The sequence below is a fragment of the Pleurodeles waltl genome, chromosome 3_2 (assembly GCF_031143425.1).
Source record: "Pleurodeles waltl isolate 20211129_DDA chromosome 3_2, aPleWal1.hap1.20221129, whole genome shotgun sequence".
Taxonomy (NCBI): Eukaryota; Metazoa; Chordata; class Amphibia; order Caudata; family Salamandridae; genus Pleurodeles; species Pleurodeles waltl.
This window is the reverse complement of record NC_090441.1, coordinates 42990373-43008254: the sequence shown is the minus strand read 5'-3', so window position 1 is coordinate 43008254 and position 17882 is coordinate 42990373. Positions and strand designations below refer to the sequence as shown.

General features: G+C 48.5%; 1 protein-coding gene across 2 annotated transcripts in view; it reads left to right on the top strand.

Annotated features, from left to right (window-relative positions):
- LOC138286443 (ras GTPase-activating protein 4-like) overlaps positions 1–17882 on the top strand; it is a 386898-nt gene that overhangs the window by 199592 nt on the left and 169424 nt on the right. For both annotated transcript variants that reach the window (XM_069226706.1, XM_069226707.1), the window contains exon 6: positions 17096–17177. In XM_069226706.1, coding sequence (XP_069082807.1) covers positions 17096–17177 — 82 coding nt within the window. The remainder of the gene's footprint in view (positions 1–17095; positions 17178–17882) is intronic.

The following is a 17882-nucleotide window of genomic DNA, read 5'->3' as shown; positions in this document are numbered from 1 at the left end:
TGCTGCGCACTCCGTATGCCCAGATACACGCCCGGCTCCGGTGGCTGTTTGCATTGTGTGTCCTGGAGAGGCTTACAATGCCAGCAGGAAACCTTCATGCCAGTGGGAGCATGTCATAACCTTTGACGGTATCCCGCACTCCATATGTTGCTGAGACATGAAATATTCATCACGATAGCAGTCAGTGGCGCGTGCTGGGAGCGAGCCTGACTAGACGGCGGTGTAGGCCGCGTGCCTGCCTGCTGTGCAGCCGTCGTTCCCGGGCTCGCGCTGCCTCACAGAGGCCAGGTGCTGTGGTTCTGGGGCCATATTCTATATGATTCTTATCAACCCCATGTGCGCGCAAGAGGAAAACATTCCATTATCCACACCTCACCGACGACCCGTTAATCCGAGCCCTTATCTCAAAACTGCATGCCGGGAAAGAGCTGCAAGCGAGCAGGTGAAGGACAAAAGCACAGGGTGATGGTTATCTCACCAAGACAAGACAGCTGCCAGCATCTGCCTGCGTCACTAGCTGAGGCGTGCTCCCAGCATGGGCGCCCGCCTCAAGTGGCAGAGCAAGGCGCAGTTTACAATAGCCCTTCTTTATCATCAGAAGTCCGTCTTTACGTCCCTAACAATGCCGGTGAAAGATATCAGATGTGAGATTAGCAAACTCTTTCTGGGATTATTAGAAATTCTACATGTGGTTCTATAGAACTGATTTACCACGGTCTTCCAGGCATCCAATTACTGAGAGACATTTCAAGGCATCAAAGGGGGCGTTGGCCTAGGGCCCCAGTCTTTCATGCCCCCCCACCCCCTTGCCCCCCCAATATAGTCAGCTCTGCTCCACCCCCTTAACCCCCCACCCCCCAATACAGTCAGCTCTGCTCTGCAGGCAGTTCTGCCCTGATGACTTTGAATGATTGTTAAAGAGATTGTTTTAAAAATCGTTTTCCTTTTTTTTTAAATATTGCTGATGTGCAGGAGTAAATTACTGATATCTAACGGAGAAATATTGTGTTTACGTTGTCGACACCTTGCAACAAGTGTAAACAAGTTTATTTTAGATGAAAACCGGACCTCACATATATAAGAAATATGAGATAGTCAGAGGGATTGTTTGCAATGACAGTGAGTTGCTGCTGTATTACAATACTGAAAATGTCACGATCCCTGAATATTAGATGAAAATACATTTATAATTTGGACCAATGTACCTGTGCACTGTGAGGGGCCTAGCAAAGAGGGCATGAAAGAGCTGACATTGTATCATAAATTCAAAGCTGTTCTGAACTGGGGCCCCTAAAATACGTTTGTCTCAGTCCCCACCCCCCACCCCAAAATCGTTTTAGACGTCCCAGCATTTAATAAATGTAGGTTCCCAGCCGGCCCGATGGGGACGAGAAACTTTGAAGTTCATATGGCAAAATGTGTGCCTAGACCTAGAGTACTTTGCCCGCAGAGTGCGATGCTGTCTGCACATGTATTTTTCAGAGTTCACTACACTCGTGTGGCTGGGTGTGATTGGAGGTGCAGAACACAGCCAAGCTTCTATTTATGACTAGGGGGGAGATGGTTGTTTACACTGCCAGAAGTGCACTCTAGTAGATTAGTGTAAGGAAATGCCTCCTTGGCATGGTTACCCCCTGACTTTTTGCCTTTGCTGATGCTATGTTTTGAATTGAAAGTGTGCTGAGGCCTGCTAACCAGGCCCCAGCACCAGTGTTCTTTCCCTAACCTGTACCTTTGTATCCACAATTGGCACACCCTGTCATCCAGATAAGTCCCTTGTAACTGGTACTCCTGGTACCAAGGGCCCTGATGCCAGGGAAGGTCTCTAAGGGCTGCAGCATGTCTTATGCCACCCTGGGGACCCCTCACTCAGCACAGACACACTGCTTGCCAGCTTGTGTGTGCTGGTGGGAACAAAATGAGTAAGTCGACATGGCACTCCCCTCAGGGTGCCATGCCAGCCTCTCACTGCCTATGCAAGTATAGATAAGTCACCCCTCTAGCAGGCCTTACAGCCCTAAGGCAGGGTACACTATACCATAGGTGAGGGCACCAGTGCATGAGCACTGTGCCCCTACAGTGTCTAAACCAAACCTTAGACATTGTAAGTGCAGGGTAGCCATAAGAGTATATGGTCTGGGAGTCTGTCAAACACGAACTCCACAGCACCATAATGGCTACACTGAAAATTGGGAAGTTTGGTATCAAACTTCTCAGCACAATAAATGCACACTGATGCCAGTGTACATTTTATTGTAAACTACACCCCAGAGGGCACCTTAGAGGTACCCCCTGAAACTGTATCCGACTGTCTGTGTAGGCTGACTAGTTCCAGCAGCCTGCCACCCCCGAGACATGTTGCTGGCCACATGGGGAGAGTGCCTTTGTCACTCTGTGGCCAGTAACAAAGCATGCTCTGGGTGGAGATGCTATCACCTCCCCCAGGCAGGAGCTGTAACACCTGGCGGTGAGCCTCAAAGGCTCACCCCCTTTGTTCCAGCACCGCAGGACACTCCAGCTAGTGGAGTTGCCCGCCCCCTCCGGCCATGGCCCCACTTTTGGCGGCAAGGCCGGAGGAAATAATGAGAATAACAAGGAGGAGTCACTGGCCAGTCAGGACAGCCCCTAAGGTGTCCTGAGCTGAAGTGACTCTAACTTTTAGAAATCCTCCATCTTGCAGATGGAGGATTCCCCCAATAGGGATAGGAATGTGACCCCCTCCCCTTGGGAGGAGGCACAAAGAGGGTGTACCCACCCTCAGGGCTAGTAGCCATTGGCTACTAACCCCCCAGACCTAAACACGCCCTTAAATTTAGTATTTAAGGGCTCCCCTGAACCTAAGAATTTAGATTCCTGCAACTTACCAGAAGAAGAGGACTGCTGAGCTGAAAGACCCCTGCAGAAGAAGAAAAGAAGACACCAACTGCTTTGGCCCCAGTCCCACCAGCCTGTCTCCTGCCTTCTAAAGAAACCTGCTCCAGCGACGCTCTCCCCAGGACCAGCGACCTCTGAATCCTCAGAGGACTGCCCTGCTTCAAGAAACACTAGAAACTCCCGAGAACAGCGGCCCTGTTCAACAAAGACTGCAACTTTGTTTCAAAGGAGCAGATTTAAAGAACCCTGCAACTCCCCGCAAGAAGCGTGAGACTTGCAACACTGCACCTGGCGACCCCGACTCGGCTGGTGGAAAAACAACGCTACAGGGAGGACCCTCCGGCGACTCCAAGACTGTGAGTAACCAAAGTTGTCCCCCCTGACCCCCCACAGCGACGTCTGCAGAGGGAATCCCGAGGCACCCCCTGACCGCGACTGCCTGACACTAAAATCCCGACGCCTGGAGGAGACCCTGCACCCGCAGCCCCCAGGACCTGAAGGATCGGAACTCCAGTGCAGGAGTGACCCCCAGGAGGCCCTCTCCCTTGCCCAGGTGGTGGCTACCCCGAGGAGCCCCCCCCCCTTGCCTGCCTGCACCGCTGAAGAGACTCCTTGGTCTCTCATTGAAAATCATTGGAAACCCGACGCGTGTTTGCACACTGCACCCGGCCGCCCCCGAGCTGCTGAGGGTGTACTTTTTGTGCTGACTTGTGTCCCCCCCGGTGCCCTACAAAACCCCCCTGGTCTGCCCTCCGAAGACGCGGGTACTTACCTGCTGGCAGACTGGAACCGGGGCACCCCCTTACCTCCATTGAAGCCTATGTGTTTTGGGCATCTCTTTGACCTCTGCACCTGACCGGCCCTGAGCTGCTGGTGTGGTAACTTTGGGGTTGCTCTGAACCCCCAACGGTGGGCTACCTTGGACCCAAATCTGAACCCTGTAGGTGGGATACTTACCTGCAAAAACTAACAATACTTTACCTCCCCCAGGAACTGTGAAAATTGCAGTGTCCACTTTTAAAACAGCTATTTGTGTTTTATGTGAAAAGTATTTATGCTACTGTAATTATTCAAAGTTCCGAAAGTACTTACCTGCAATACCTTTCAAATGAGACATTACATGTAGAATTTGAACCTGTGGTTCTTCAAATAAACTAAGAAAAGATATGTTTCTATACAAAAACTTATTGGCTTGGAATTGTCTCTGAGTGTGTGTTCCTCATTTATTGCCTTTGTGTATGTACAACAAATGCTTAACACTACTCCTTTGATAAGCCTACTGCTCGACCACACTACCACAAAATAGAGCATTAGTATTATCTCTTTTTGCCACTATCTTACCTCTAAGGGGAACCCTTGGACTCTGTGCATGCTATTCCTTACTTTGAAATAGCACATACAGAGCCAACTTCCTACATTGGTGGATCAGCGGTGGGGTACAAGACTTTACATTTGCTGGACTACTCAGCCAATACCTGATCACACGACAAATTCCAAAAATTGTCATTAGAAATAGATTTTTACAATTTGAAATTTTTCTAAATTCTTTAAAGTCCTGCTAGGGCCTTGTGTTAGTCCCTGTTAGCATTTCTTTTAGAGTTTAAAAGTTTGGTAAAAGTTTGAATTAGATTCTAGAACTAGTTTTTAGATTCTTAAAAAGTATTCCAACTTTTAGAAGCATAATGTCTAGTACAGATGTAAATGTGGTGGAACTCGACACCACACCTTACCTCCATCTTAAGATGAGGGAGCTAAGGTCACTCTGTAAAATAAAGAAAATAGTAATGGGCCCCAGACCTTCCAAACTATAGCTCCAGGAGCTGTTGGCAGAGTTTGAAAAGGCCAACCCCTCTGAGGATGGCAACACAGAGGATGAAGATAGTGACTTGGAGGAACATTCCCACCTACCAGTCCTAACTAGGGAGGGCAGGGCCTCTCAAGCCCTGTCTCCAAATATAGTAGTCAGAGATACTGGTTCCCTCACAGGAAGGACCAACTTCTCTGAAATCACTGAGGATAACTCAAGTGAAGAGGACATCCAGTTAGCCAGAATGACCAAAAGATTGGCTTTGGAAAGACAGATCCTAGCCATAGAAAGGGAAAGACAAGAGATGGGCCTAGGACCCATCAATGGTGGCAGCAACATAACTAGGGTCAGAGATTCTCCTGACATGTTGAAAATACCCAAAGGGATTGTAACAAAATATGAAGATGGTGATGACATCACCAAATGGTTCACAGCTTTTGAGAGGGCATGTGTAACCAGAAAAGTGAACAAATCTCACTGGGGTGCTCTCCTTTGGGAAATGTTCACAGGAAAGTGTAGGGATAGACTCCTCACACTCTCTGGAAAAGATGCAGAATCTTATGACCTCATGAAGGGAACCCTGATTGAGGGCTTTGGATTCTCCACTGAGGAGTATAGGATTAGATTCAGGGGGGCTCAAAAATCCTCGAGCCAGACCTGGGTTGACTTTGTAGACTACTCAGTAAAAACACTAGATGGTTGGATTCAAGGCAGTAGTGTAAGTAATTATGATGGGCTGTACAATTTATTTGTGAAAGAACACCTGTTAAGTAATTGTTTCAATGATAAACTGCATTAGCATGTGGTAGACCTAGGACCAATTTCTCCCCAAGAATTGGGAAAGAAGGCGGACCATTGGGTCAAGACTAGGGTGTCCAAAACTTCCACAGGGGGTGACCAAAAGAAAGGGGTCACAAAACCTCCCCAGGGGAAGGGTGGTGAGACAGCCAAAAACAAAAATAGTAAAGAGTCTTCTACAGGCCCCCAAAAACCTGCACAGGAGGGTGGGCCCAGAGCCTCTTCACAAACCAATTTTGGGTACAAGGGTAAAAACTTTGATCCCAAAAAGGCCTGGTGTCGTAGCTGTAGCCAGTCTGGACACCAAACTGGAGACAAGGCCTGTCCCAAGAAAAATACCACTTCTAACTCAACTCCAGCTAACACTGGAATGGCTAGTCTCCAAGTGGGATCAACAGTGTGCCCAGAGCAAATCAGGTGTCACACTGAAGCTACATTAGTCTCTGAGGGTGGGGTGGATTTAGCCACACTGGCTGCCTGGCCCCATAATATACAAAAATACAGGCAGCAACTCTTAATTAATGGGACAAGTGTAGAAGGCCTGAGGGATACAGGTGCCAGTGTCACTATGGTGACAGAGAAACTGGTTTCCCCTGGCCAATACCTGGCTGGACAAACTTATCCAGTCACCAATGCTGACAATCAAACTAAAGTACATCCCATGGATATGGTAACTTTAGAGTGGGGAGGGGTCAATGGCCTGAAACAGGTGGTGGTCTCCTCGAATATCCCAGTAGACTGTTTGCTTGGAAATGACCTGGAGTCCTCAGCATGGGCTGAGGTAGAACTGAAAACCCATGCAGCCATGCTGGGCATCCCTGAACTGGTGTGTGTCAAGACAAGGGCACAGTGCAAGGCACAGGGTGAAAAAGTAGAGCTGGAGTCTGGAAAAAGGGCCCAGCCTACCAAGAGAAAAGGAAAGTCAGCTGGGAAACCAGCTGCAAAACAACAAGAAAAAGAGAACCTCTCTTCTCAGGAAGAAAATCTGCCCTCTGAGGGAACTGAGCCTATGGAGCTGGAACCTTATCAGGTTGAGCTCTTGGGCCCAGGGGGACCCTCAAGGGAAGAGTTGTGTAAGGGGCAAGAAACCTGTCCCTCTCTTGAAGGCCTTAGGCAGCAAGCTGCTGAAGAGTCCAATGGCAAGAAAACTGGAACACATAGGGTCTATTGGGAAGATGAACTCCTGTACACTGAGGCAAGAGATCCCAAACCTGGTGCCACTAGGAGAGTGGTAGTGCCTCAGGAGTTCAGAGAGTTTATTCTGACCTTAGCCCATGATATTCCCCTTGCTGGGCATTTGGGACAAACCAAGACGTGGGAGAGGTTAGTCAACCACTTCTACTGGCCCAACATGTCCCAGAAGGTTAAGGAGTTTTGTGTCTCCTGTACCACCTGTCAAGCCAGTGGTAAGACAGGTGGACATCCAAAGGCCCCCCTCATTCCACTTCCAGTGGTGGGGGTCCCCTTTGAAAGAGTGGGTGTGGACATAGTGGGTCCACTTGAACCTCCCACAGCCTCAGGAAATATGTACATCCTAGTAGTAGTGGATCGTGCTACTAGGTATCCTGAAGCTATTCCCCTTAGGTCGACTTCTGACCCTGCAGTAGCCAAGGCCCTCATTGGTATCTTTACCAGAGTGGGCTTCCCTAAGGAGGTGGTGTCTGACAGAGGTACCAACTTAATGTCAGCATACCTGAAACACATGTGGAATGAGTGTGGAGTGACTTATAAATTCACTTCACCATATCATCCACAAACTAATGGCCTTGTTGAGAGATTCAACAAGACATTAAAGGGCATGATCATGGGGCTCCCAGAAAAACTCAAAAGGAGATGGGATGTCCTCTTGCCATGTCTGCTTTTCGCTTACAGAGAGGTGCCTCAGAAGGGAGTAGGGTTCTCACCCTTTGAACTTCTATTTGGCCACCCTGTAAGGGGACCGCTTGCTCTTGATAAAGAAGGCTGGGAGAGACCTCTTCATGAGCCTAAACAAGACATAGTGGACTATGTACTTGGCCTTCGCTCAAGGATGGCAGAGTACATGGAAAAGGCAAGCAAAAACCTTGAGGCCAGCCAATAGCTCCAGAAGTTTTGGTATGACCAAAAGGCTGCAATGGTTGAGTTTCAACCAGGGCAGAAAGTCTGGGTTTTGGAGCCTGTGGCTCCCAGGGCACTTCAGGACAGATGGAGTGGCCCTTACCCAATCCTAGAGAAGAAGAGTCAGGTCACCTACCTGGTGGACCTAGGCACAAGCAGGAGCCCCAAGAGGGTCATCCATGTAAACCGCCTAAAACTCTTCCATGATAGGGCTGATGTGAATCTGTTGATGGTAACAGATGAGGACCAGGAAGCTGAGAGTGAACCTCTCCCTGATCTCCTTTCATCAAACCCTAAAGATGGCTCAGTGGATGGAGTGATCTATTCAGACACCCTCTCTAGTCAACAGCAATCTGATTGTAGGAAGGTCCTGCAACAGTTTGCTGAGCTCTTTTCCTTAACCCCTGGTCAGACACACCTGTATACCCATGATGTGGACACAGGGGACAGCATGCCTGTCAAAAACAAAATCTTCAGACAGTCTGATCAAGTTAAGGAAAGCATCAAAGTGGAAGTCCACAAGATGCTGGAGTTGGGAGTAATTGAGCACTCTGACAGCCCCTGTGCCTCACACCAAAGATGGAAAGAGAGAGATGAGGTTTTGTGTGGACTACAGAGGTCTTAATTCTGTCACCAAGACAGATGCCCATCCCATTCCTAGAGCTGATGAGCTGATTGATAAATTAGGTGCTGCCAAATTCTTAAGTACCTTTGACTTGACAGCAGGGTACTGGCAAATCAAAATGGCACCTGGAGCAAAAGAAAAGACAGCATTCTCCACACCTGATGGGCATTATCAGTTTACTGTTATGCCCTTTGGTTTAAAGAATGCCCCTGCCACCTTCCAAAGGTTTGTGAATCAAGTCCTTGCTGGGTTGGAATCCTTTAGTGCAGCTTATCTTGATGATATTGCTGTCTTTAGCTCCACCTGGCAGGATCACCTGGTCCACCTGAAGAAGGTCTTGAAGGCTCTGCAATCAGCAGGCCTCTCTATCAAGGTATCCAAATGCCAGATAGGGCAGGGAACTGTGGTTTACTTGGGACACCTTGTAGGTGGAGGCCAAGTTCAGCCACTCCAGCCTAAGATCCAGACTATTCTGGACTGGGCAGCTCCAAAAACCCAGACTCAAGTCAGGGCATTCCTTGGCTTGACTGGGTACTATAAGAGGTTTGTGAAGGGATATGGATCAATAGTGACAGCCCTCACAGAACTTACCTCCAAGAAAATGCCCAAGAAGGTAAACTGGACTGTAGAATGCCAACAGGCCTTTGACACCCTGAAGCAAGCTATGTGCACAGCACCAGTTCTAAAAGCTCCAGATTACGCCAAGCAATTCATTGTGCAAACAGATGCCTCTGAACATGGGATAGGGGCAGTTTTGTCCCAAACAAATGATGATGGCCTTGACCAGCCTGTTGCTTTCATTAGCAGGAGGTTACTCCCCAGGGAGCAGCGTTGGAGTGCCATTGAGAGGGAGGCCTTTGCTGTGGTTTGGTCCCTGAAAAAGCTGAGACCATACCTCTTTGGTACTCACTTTGTAGTTCAAACTGACCACAGACCTCTCAGATGGCTGATGCAAATGAAAGGTGAAAATCCAAAACTGTTGAGGTGGTCCATCTCCCTACAGGGAATGGACTTTATAGTGGAACACAGACCTGGGACTGCCCATGCCAATGCAGATGGCCTTTCCAGGTTCTTCCACTTAGAAAATGAAGACTCTCTTGGGAAAGGGGTTAGTCTCATCCTCTTTCGTTTGGGGGGGGGGGGGGGGGGTTGTGTAAGGAAATGCCTCCTTGGCATGGTTACCCCCTGACTTTTTGCCTTTGCTGATGCTATGTTTTGAATTGAAAGTGTGCTGAGGCCTGCTAACCAGGCCCCAGCACCAGTGTTCTTTCCCTAACCTGTACTTTTGTATCCACAATTGGCACACCCTGGCATCCAGATAAGTCTCTTGTAACTGGTACCCCTGGTACCAAGGGCCCTGATGCCAGGGAAGGTCTCTAAGGGCTGCAGCATGTCTTATGCCACCCTGGGGACCCCTCACTCAGCACAGACACACTGCTTGCCAGCTTGTGTGTGCTGGTGGGAACAAAATGAGTAAGTCGACATGGCACTCCCCTCAGGGTGCCATGCCAGCCTCTCACTGCCTATGCAAGTATAGATAAGTCACCCCTCTAGCAGGCCTTACAGCCCTAAGGCAGGGTGCACTATACCATAGGTGAGGGCACCAGTGCATGAGCACTGTGCCCCTACAGTGTCTAAACCAAACCTTAGACATTGTAAGTGCAGGGTAGCCATAAGAGCATATGGTCTGGGAGTTTGTCAAACACGAACTCCACAGCACCATAATGGCTACACTGAAAACTGGGAAGTTTGGTATCAAACTTCTCAGCACAATACATGCACACTGATGCCAGTGTACATTTTATTGTAAACTACACCCCAGAGGGCACCTTAGAGGTACCCCCTGAAACTGTATCCGACTGTCTGTGTAGGCTGACTGGTTCCAGCAGTCTGCCACCCCCGAGACATGTTGCTGGCCACATGGGGAGAGTGCCTTTGTCACTCTGTGGCCAGTAACAAAGCCTGCACTGGGTGGAGATGCTATCACCTCCCCCAGGCAGGAGCTGTAACACCTGGCAGGGAGCCTCAAAGGCTCACTCCCTTTGTTCCAGCACCGCAGGACACTCCAGCTAGTGGAGTTGCCCGCCCCCTCCGGCCACGGCCCCACTTTTGGCGGCAAGGCCGGAGGAAATAATGAGAATAACAAGGAGGAGTCACTGGCCAGTCAGGACAGCCCCTAAGGTGTCCTGAGCTGAAGTGACTAACTTTTAGAAATCCTCCATCTTGCAGATGGAGGATTCCCCCAATAGGGATAGGAATGTGACCCCCTCCCCTGGGGAGGAGGCACAAAGAGGGTGTACCCACCCTCAGGGCTAGTAGCCATTGGCTACTAACCCCCCAGACCTAAACATGCCCTTAAATTTAGTATTTAAGGGCTCCCCTGAACCTAAGAATTTAGATTCCTGCAACTTACCAGAAGAAGAGGACTGCTGAGCTGAAAGACCCCTGCAGAAGAAGAAAAGAAGACACCAACTGCTTTGGCCCCAGTCCCACCGACCTGTCTCCTGCCTTCTAAAGAAACCTGCTCCAGCGACGCTCTCCCCAGGACCAGCGACCTCTGAATCCTCAGAGGACTGCCCTGCTTCAAGAAAGACTAGAAACTCCTGAGAACAGCGGCCCTGTTCAACAAAGACTGCAACTTTGTTTCAAAGGAGCAGATTTAAAGACCCCTGCAACTCCCCGCAAGAAGCGCAAGACTTGCAACACTGCACCCGGCGACCCCGACTCGACTGGTGGAGAAACAACGCTACAGGGAGGACCCTCCGGCGGCTCCAAGACTGTGAGTAACCAAAGTTGTCCCCCCTGAGCCCCCACAGCGACGCCTGCAGAGGGAATCCCGAGGCTCCCCCTGACCGCGACTGCCTGACTCTAAAATCCCGACGCCTGGAGGAGACCCTGCACCCGCAGCCCCCAGGACCTGAAGGATCGGAACTCCAGTGCAGGAGTGACCCCCAGGAGGCCCTCTCCCTTGCCCAGGTGGTGGCTACCCCGAGGAGCCCCCCCCTTGCCTGCACCGCTGAAGAGACTCCTTGGTCTCTCATTGAAAACCATTGGAAACCGGACACGCGTTTGCACACTGCACCCGGCCGCCCCCGCGCTGCTGAGGGTGTACTTTTTGTGCTGACTTGTGTCCCCCCCGGTGCCCTACAAAACCCCCCTGGTCTGCCCTCCGAAAACGCGGGTACTTACCTGCTGGCAGACTGGAACCGGGGCACCCCCTTACCTCCATTGAAGCCTATGTGTTTTGGGCACCTCTTTGACCTCTGCACCTGACTGGCCCTGAGCTGCTGGTGTGGTAACTTTGGGGTTGCTCTGAACCCCCAACGGTGGGCTACCTTGGACCCAAATCTGAACCCTGTAGGTGGGATACTTACCTGCAAAAACTAACAATCCTTTACCTCTCCCAGGAACTGTGAAAACTGCAGTGTCCACTTTTAAAACAGCTATTTGTGTTTTATGTGAAAAGTATATATGCTACTGTAATTATTCAAAGTTCCTAAAGTACTTACCTGCAATACCTTTCAAATGAGATATTACATGTAGAATTTGAACCTGTGGTTCTTAAAATAAACTAAGAAAATATATTTTTCTATACAAAAACCTATTGGCTTGGAATTGTCTCTGAGTGTGTGTTCCTCATTTATTGCCTGTGTGTATGTACAAGAAATGCTTAACACTACTCCTTTGATAAGCCTACTGCTCGACCACACTACCACAAAATAGAGCATTAGTATTATCTCTTTTTGCCACTATCTTACCTCTAAGGGGAACCCTTGGACTCTGTGCATGCTATTCCTTACTTTGAAATAGCACATACAGAGCCAACTTCCCTCAATTAGTGAGAGGCAAACTGGCTGCTACCAGCTGTTATTGAAGACAACGAGAGTGTCAAAGCTGGAGAAAGAGAAACGAGGGAAAACCAGTGCTTAATTTGTGCTTGTTGTTTCCAGTGCTGAGTACCGGTACTTATTTTTGAGGGCCGGAGCTTACTCTTCTGCCTCAAGCATTTGCTGCGAGCAAAAGACACATATGGGGAAGACGGAGGAAGGGAAAAGCGAAAAAGCGTTACAAAGGAAGAAAGTAGAAAGCTGCAGGACTGAGCTGAAGGGGCAGGGAGTGGCTTTAAGTGGATTGAAGAGGCCCGAGATGGCTTCAGGATTACGGCCCCTCAGTATTCCGTGTTCACACATTTAATTGCAGCAGCCGCGTGTTTAAGAGGAGGGCTTTGGGCACCTGCACCTTTTTAAATACAAATTAAGCACTGAGTAAAACACGCAGAAGAGTGAAAGGCAACACAGAAGGGTGGACAAAGTGGAATATAAGAAAGTCCATTGGTACAGTGAACGGAGATAAAACAAGATAAAGGGAAGGGGTAAAGGGAGAGAGGCAGGGAGGGCACGGAGAGAGGTAGCTTAAAGGAGACCTCCGTTTAGTGGGAAGGGAATCTGCAAAGAGAGAAAGTTAGAAACACAGATGCAGGAGACGGATGGTGGCCATGGAATATTTTCTGCAAGCCCCTGTTGCGGTACATTTTTCAGAAGCCTCCCATACAACTCACCTTAGGGTACAGCTGCAACAACTGAGGTGTCACACCGAGACGAAGGCATCGCTCTTTGTTGTGTTCTCTGCTTCATGTAACGGAAGTCCCATAAGTAGTCAAGACTTACGTGCCTGACGGGGTGTCCTAAGAGAATTCAGGGTACCCGCCGTCCCTGTAATGTTCATGTTGTTGTTGATTTCAGTATTTACGTTTAAACAGCAGCTGTTCTTCAATAAACGAATGATGACAATGAGATGAAACTAGGGGGCGCATTTGATTAGTCACCCAGCTTTCCAAAGAGATAAACTTTTAATATCTTTTATGAAGCAAATGTGAGAGTCCATGCTTGCTATGAAAGGAGTAAAGCTGTTGCAGAGATGAGCTCCCAAGCAGTGCTTAATTTGTAAATAAAAAGGTGCCGGTGCCCAAAGCCCTCCTCTTAAACACGCGGCAGCTGTAATTAAATTTGTGAGCACGGAATACTGAGGCGCCGTAATCCTGAAGCCATCTCAGGCCTCTTCAATCCATATAAAGCCACTCCCGGTCCCTTCAGCTCACTCTTGTAGCTTTCTACTTCCTTCCTTTGTGATGCTTTTTCGTTTTTCCCTTTATCCGTCTTTCCCATATGTGTCTTTTGCTCACAATAAATGCTTGAGGCAGAAGAATAAGCCCCAGCCCTCAAAAATAAGTGCCGGTGCTCAGCACCGGAAACAACAAGCACAAATTAAGCACTGCTCCCAAGGGGAAAAGCAAACATCCCTCCTGTGGTTCTCTTCTACTATTGAGAGCTTATAGCTGGAGAACAGCACCCCACTCCATCTCCCCCTCACACCCCACTGGGACGAACTCTTTGTACTGGTGTATACTTTCAGTACACATAAATCTGGAACTACAGATCCTGGTCTTAGAAGGCCCCATTAACCATGCATGAGGTATTGAATCTGATTATTTGGGCCGCAGACTGCCAAAAGATGGTGGTAAGGGCATCGGACACGGGTGGTTTGAAGATGGTGTTCAGAGCGTCAGAGCTGGTGTTGTAAAGATGGCATTAAGGGCATCAGATGCTAGTAGTGTAAATGTGGTCTTAAGGGCATCAAAGGCTAGGGGTGCTAAGAGGGTGTTAAATGCATCAGGTGGTGGGCTAAAGATGGTACCAAAGACATTGGACGCTAGAAGTGTAAAGCTGGCATTAAGGGAATCAGAGGCTGGTGGTGTAATTATGGTATTAAGGGCATCAGAGGCTGGTGGTGTATAGAGGGTATAAAGGGCATCAGAGGCTGGTGGTGTAAAGATGGGGCTAAGGACATCCGAGGCTCAGGCACAGTGGGGCAGGCAGTGGGCAGCCGCTGAGTAAGGCCTCTAAAGCATCTCTGGTGCTCAGGAGGGCTCTGCTGGCAAGGTGTAATCTGATGTTGGGGTATATGGATGTAGATTAAACATGTGGACTCCAGTGATGGGTTTGTGGGAGAGGAGGAGGATGTTCTCTCAGTCATTCATTGCTCGATATCACGAGGCAATTAGGAAAGTTGACAAAGGGATTGTCCCTTGAGCCTTGAAGTCTCAGCATCATCTTGGTGTCGTAGAATCGCGGCCCACACAAGCAGTTATTCGTCTGTTCTCTGTGCTTGAGAGGACAGTGGCCCTTTTGGTGTCTGTGCGGCATGTGAATATGAGGAATAATAGCACCGCTTTTGTGTGTTTGCCTATAATAGGTATTTGTTGTTGTTGCCAGTGCTTTGCGTTTGGAGAAGGCACTTCTGCTGTGGTTGAAGGGTGACACGGATGTTGTGTGTTCGTGTTTTAATATTGTGTGCTGGGTGGTTGCATTATTACTGCCTGTGCCGCACGCGCCATTGAACCTTATGTGTTATGAAGTCAGTGGTAGGGTAATGTCATGTTTTCTAAAAAAAAAAAAAATAACAAAAGGAGGGTTCAAAATAATCTCATACATGTAAAGTATTTTGAGTACTCGGTCATCAAATAATGATTGAACAAAGCAGTCTTTCATAATGAAACACAGAGCTAAGTAATTAAAGCAATTCAATACCGGGGAAGCAATCATAGTTATTAACTTCTGTGATTTAGTACAATTTCAAGTAGAATTCAAAGATCCCTATAATTTAATACGCAGCACTGGAAGCAAAGACATTCTCTGCAATCAAGTAGAGGGTAAAAATATTGGGAAAATATTTCCTGTATTAAGTAGAGTGTAAAACGTGGTTAAGTCGTCGGTTTAATCACAATCTGATGCAGTTTGTACAAACGCTGCCCCTATTTTGGCTTCTGTGTGTGCCTTGTAAGGCAGCTGCTCATGTTGTAACTGTTCTGTGTGTGCGTGTGAGGGTGGAATACGCTCTCACTGCTGTGCCATATCTGTTTTGTGTATGAGGGACGCATTTCCTGCTGCAGTACAGGTTGTGTGTTTGCTTGAAGCATGTGCTGGTGCCTGTGCTCTTATTGTGTGTGCGCGAGAGAATTGTACCAATGTACCTGTTCTGTTTCGCGGGGGAGCTTTAGAAAATCTGTCAGCTACACAACAGCGGACCCATGGACTTTGTCAATGCATGCTTTTTATTTGGTCATTATTTATGATTGTCCTGGCCATGCGTTTTCTTTAGAGCTTGGTAAAAAGGGTAAATATCTGAGAAGTTTCTTTTATGTCTGGTCAAACTCCCCAGTTATTGTGGCTAAGATTAGCAAATGTTGCTGCATAAAAATGCAGATTTTGAGGCACACAAGTCATGTTTTATCATTTTTGCATCTCTTCATTTTATTCACGTTCTTATGTTGTGCACATGTTAAAACTAAAATAGGAGATAATATTGTTATATATCCCTTAGAGGTGACATTCTAAAGGCAAGGTCAACCTCACGCACTACTCTACAATACCAGGCTCCTGTCCACAGTCTGGGAAGTCTGTAGCCCTCTTCCTGCCTCCCCAAAACCCCTAAATCTGCCATCCCTTTGCCTTTCCTCACACAGCCAAACACCCCCTGCAGGGTGCCAGTACCCGAAATCTGCTCTTCAATGTTATCCGAATCATGGCGCACCCTGTGTTGGGTCACAGAGCATGGCGTCCGTTGGAAGTAAAACACAGAACAGCCCAGAGGAATTGCAACATCTGCCTATACAGAAATCACTGAAAAAATGGAACAGGGTCTAGTAGAGAGGCGTTGTACCTATATTGAAGAAGAAGTGGATTATAAAGGAAGCTTGGGTTTGGACAAGAAGGAAACTGTGAAAAAAACACTTGGATTTGCTTTGCCCTCGCTTCCCGCTACAGCGCCAAGCGAGGACAAATGCCGGCCCCGTCCACTTACTAGTTGTATTTAGTCTTGACGTAGCCTGAGCCTCTGTGTACGAAACCTGAGAAGTCTTTACCGGGGCAGGACTGTGCGGGTCGATGTTCCTCTCAATAGCAGGCCCGGATCAGGAAGGGCGCCTTCCATCCGTGATTTGGAAGAAATGAAAGCTGAACTGAAAGGAAGGCCTCAACCTAGAAGATCTGGAGGTTGCCTTGAAGTACTAAGCTGTATAGGAGCCATCGAGGAAGCCAAAACCAACCCATATGTGCATAAAGAGGTCTGATGACTTTAAGAAAGCATTCCATGAATGCAAGTCTGGTAATCCTGCATCATCCCAACCACACTCCGTATCACCTGTCGCTTTGTGGGAGACCGTTCTGTCTGTTTCCAGCCCGAGGGATCCGCATATGTTTCACTCCTCACCGTCATAGGGTAGTGCCCTGGTGGCCTGTTGCCCTGATTCCATAACTGCTTGAACCATCCTAATTCTAAATCCCATTGCCCTTTTCCCAACTGGTGATTTGGTGGGGGGCAGTCACATAGTTTTGTCTTCGAGACTCCTCAAATGTTGTCACATTGGGGATGGGGATGGACCTAGGGTACCGGCCCAACGCCAGCCCCAGTAATACCCAGCATTTAACGTTGACTTGTCCGCTGTGATGCTGTTGCTGAATACAAATATCGTTACTCGGTCACTACTGTGCAAACCACCATATTTGAGGGGATTTTTTAAAGCCAATGATTGCTCAACTTTAGCTTTTTCAACTTCAGTGCAAGTTAATAAAGAAAATCCGATTTTTCTCAGGCACCTTCTTAGCTGTTCCCAAAGTTTGGTATTTATTTTCGTTTGTCTGGGTGTTTTCCACTGACAGAAAAGTGGATATTCATTTTAAATTTCATACCGCGGAGACGCAAGAAGCAGCAAAGAGAGCATTTACGATGAAATTTCCATTAAGAATTAAGTGCTCTGCTCAGAAAGAGACGACATCTCTCCTGGCGTTTACTTCATTGAGTAACCGTTTTGTCTTTCGTCTTGTTTCTCCCCGCAGGGATCTCGCGAGGAGGGACCGGAATGGCGCCTCGGATCCGTTTGTCAGAGTTCACTACAACGGGAGGACCCAGGAGAGCTCGGTGAGTCAGAGGGCACGCGGCCGCGTCCTCGCCCTAGCCCGGCTCCGAGGCAGCGCGGGCCGCAGGGCGCCTTGCTCCTTCAGCAGGCCTGCAGACAGCGCCCCAGCTGCTCTCACTTAAATCAGTAAAGAATGAACCCTTGCACCGCCATTATCATCACTGGCATACATACTGCCGGCACAGAGGGCCCACCGGACTCCTTGTCATTAGGGGCACTCTTTCCGGGCTTGGACTTCCGTGGGTCAGCCTAATGCATTCTGGGTGTTGTCTGGTCCTGGGCTTATGGGTGTCAGCCTAATGCATTCTGGGTGTTGTCTGGTCCTGGGCTTCTGGGTGTCAGCCTAATGCATTCTGGGTGTTGTAGTCCGTCCTGGGCTTGGCTTCTGGGTGTCAGCCTCATGCATTCTGCGTGTTGTAGTCTGTTCTTGGGCCTACTGCGTTCTGGGTTTGGTAGTAGGGTTAGTTCAATGAACTAACCAGACTGAGACCCCTTAATCCAGTGATGTGTAGATGAAAAGGTCAGGGCTGGAAACGTTATCTGTGATGACATGGGGGTGAGGTGGCCAACCTTTTCACACCCATCACTTCTATTTATCCTTTCAACTCTTGACCAGCGTACATCCGTCAGCCGCACTCAGTATATATGTATCCCTGCATGCAGCAGCACACAAACCTATATTTTGGTGAGGCTTTAATTATAACCCT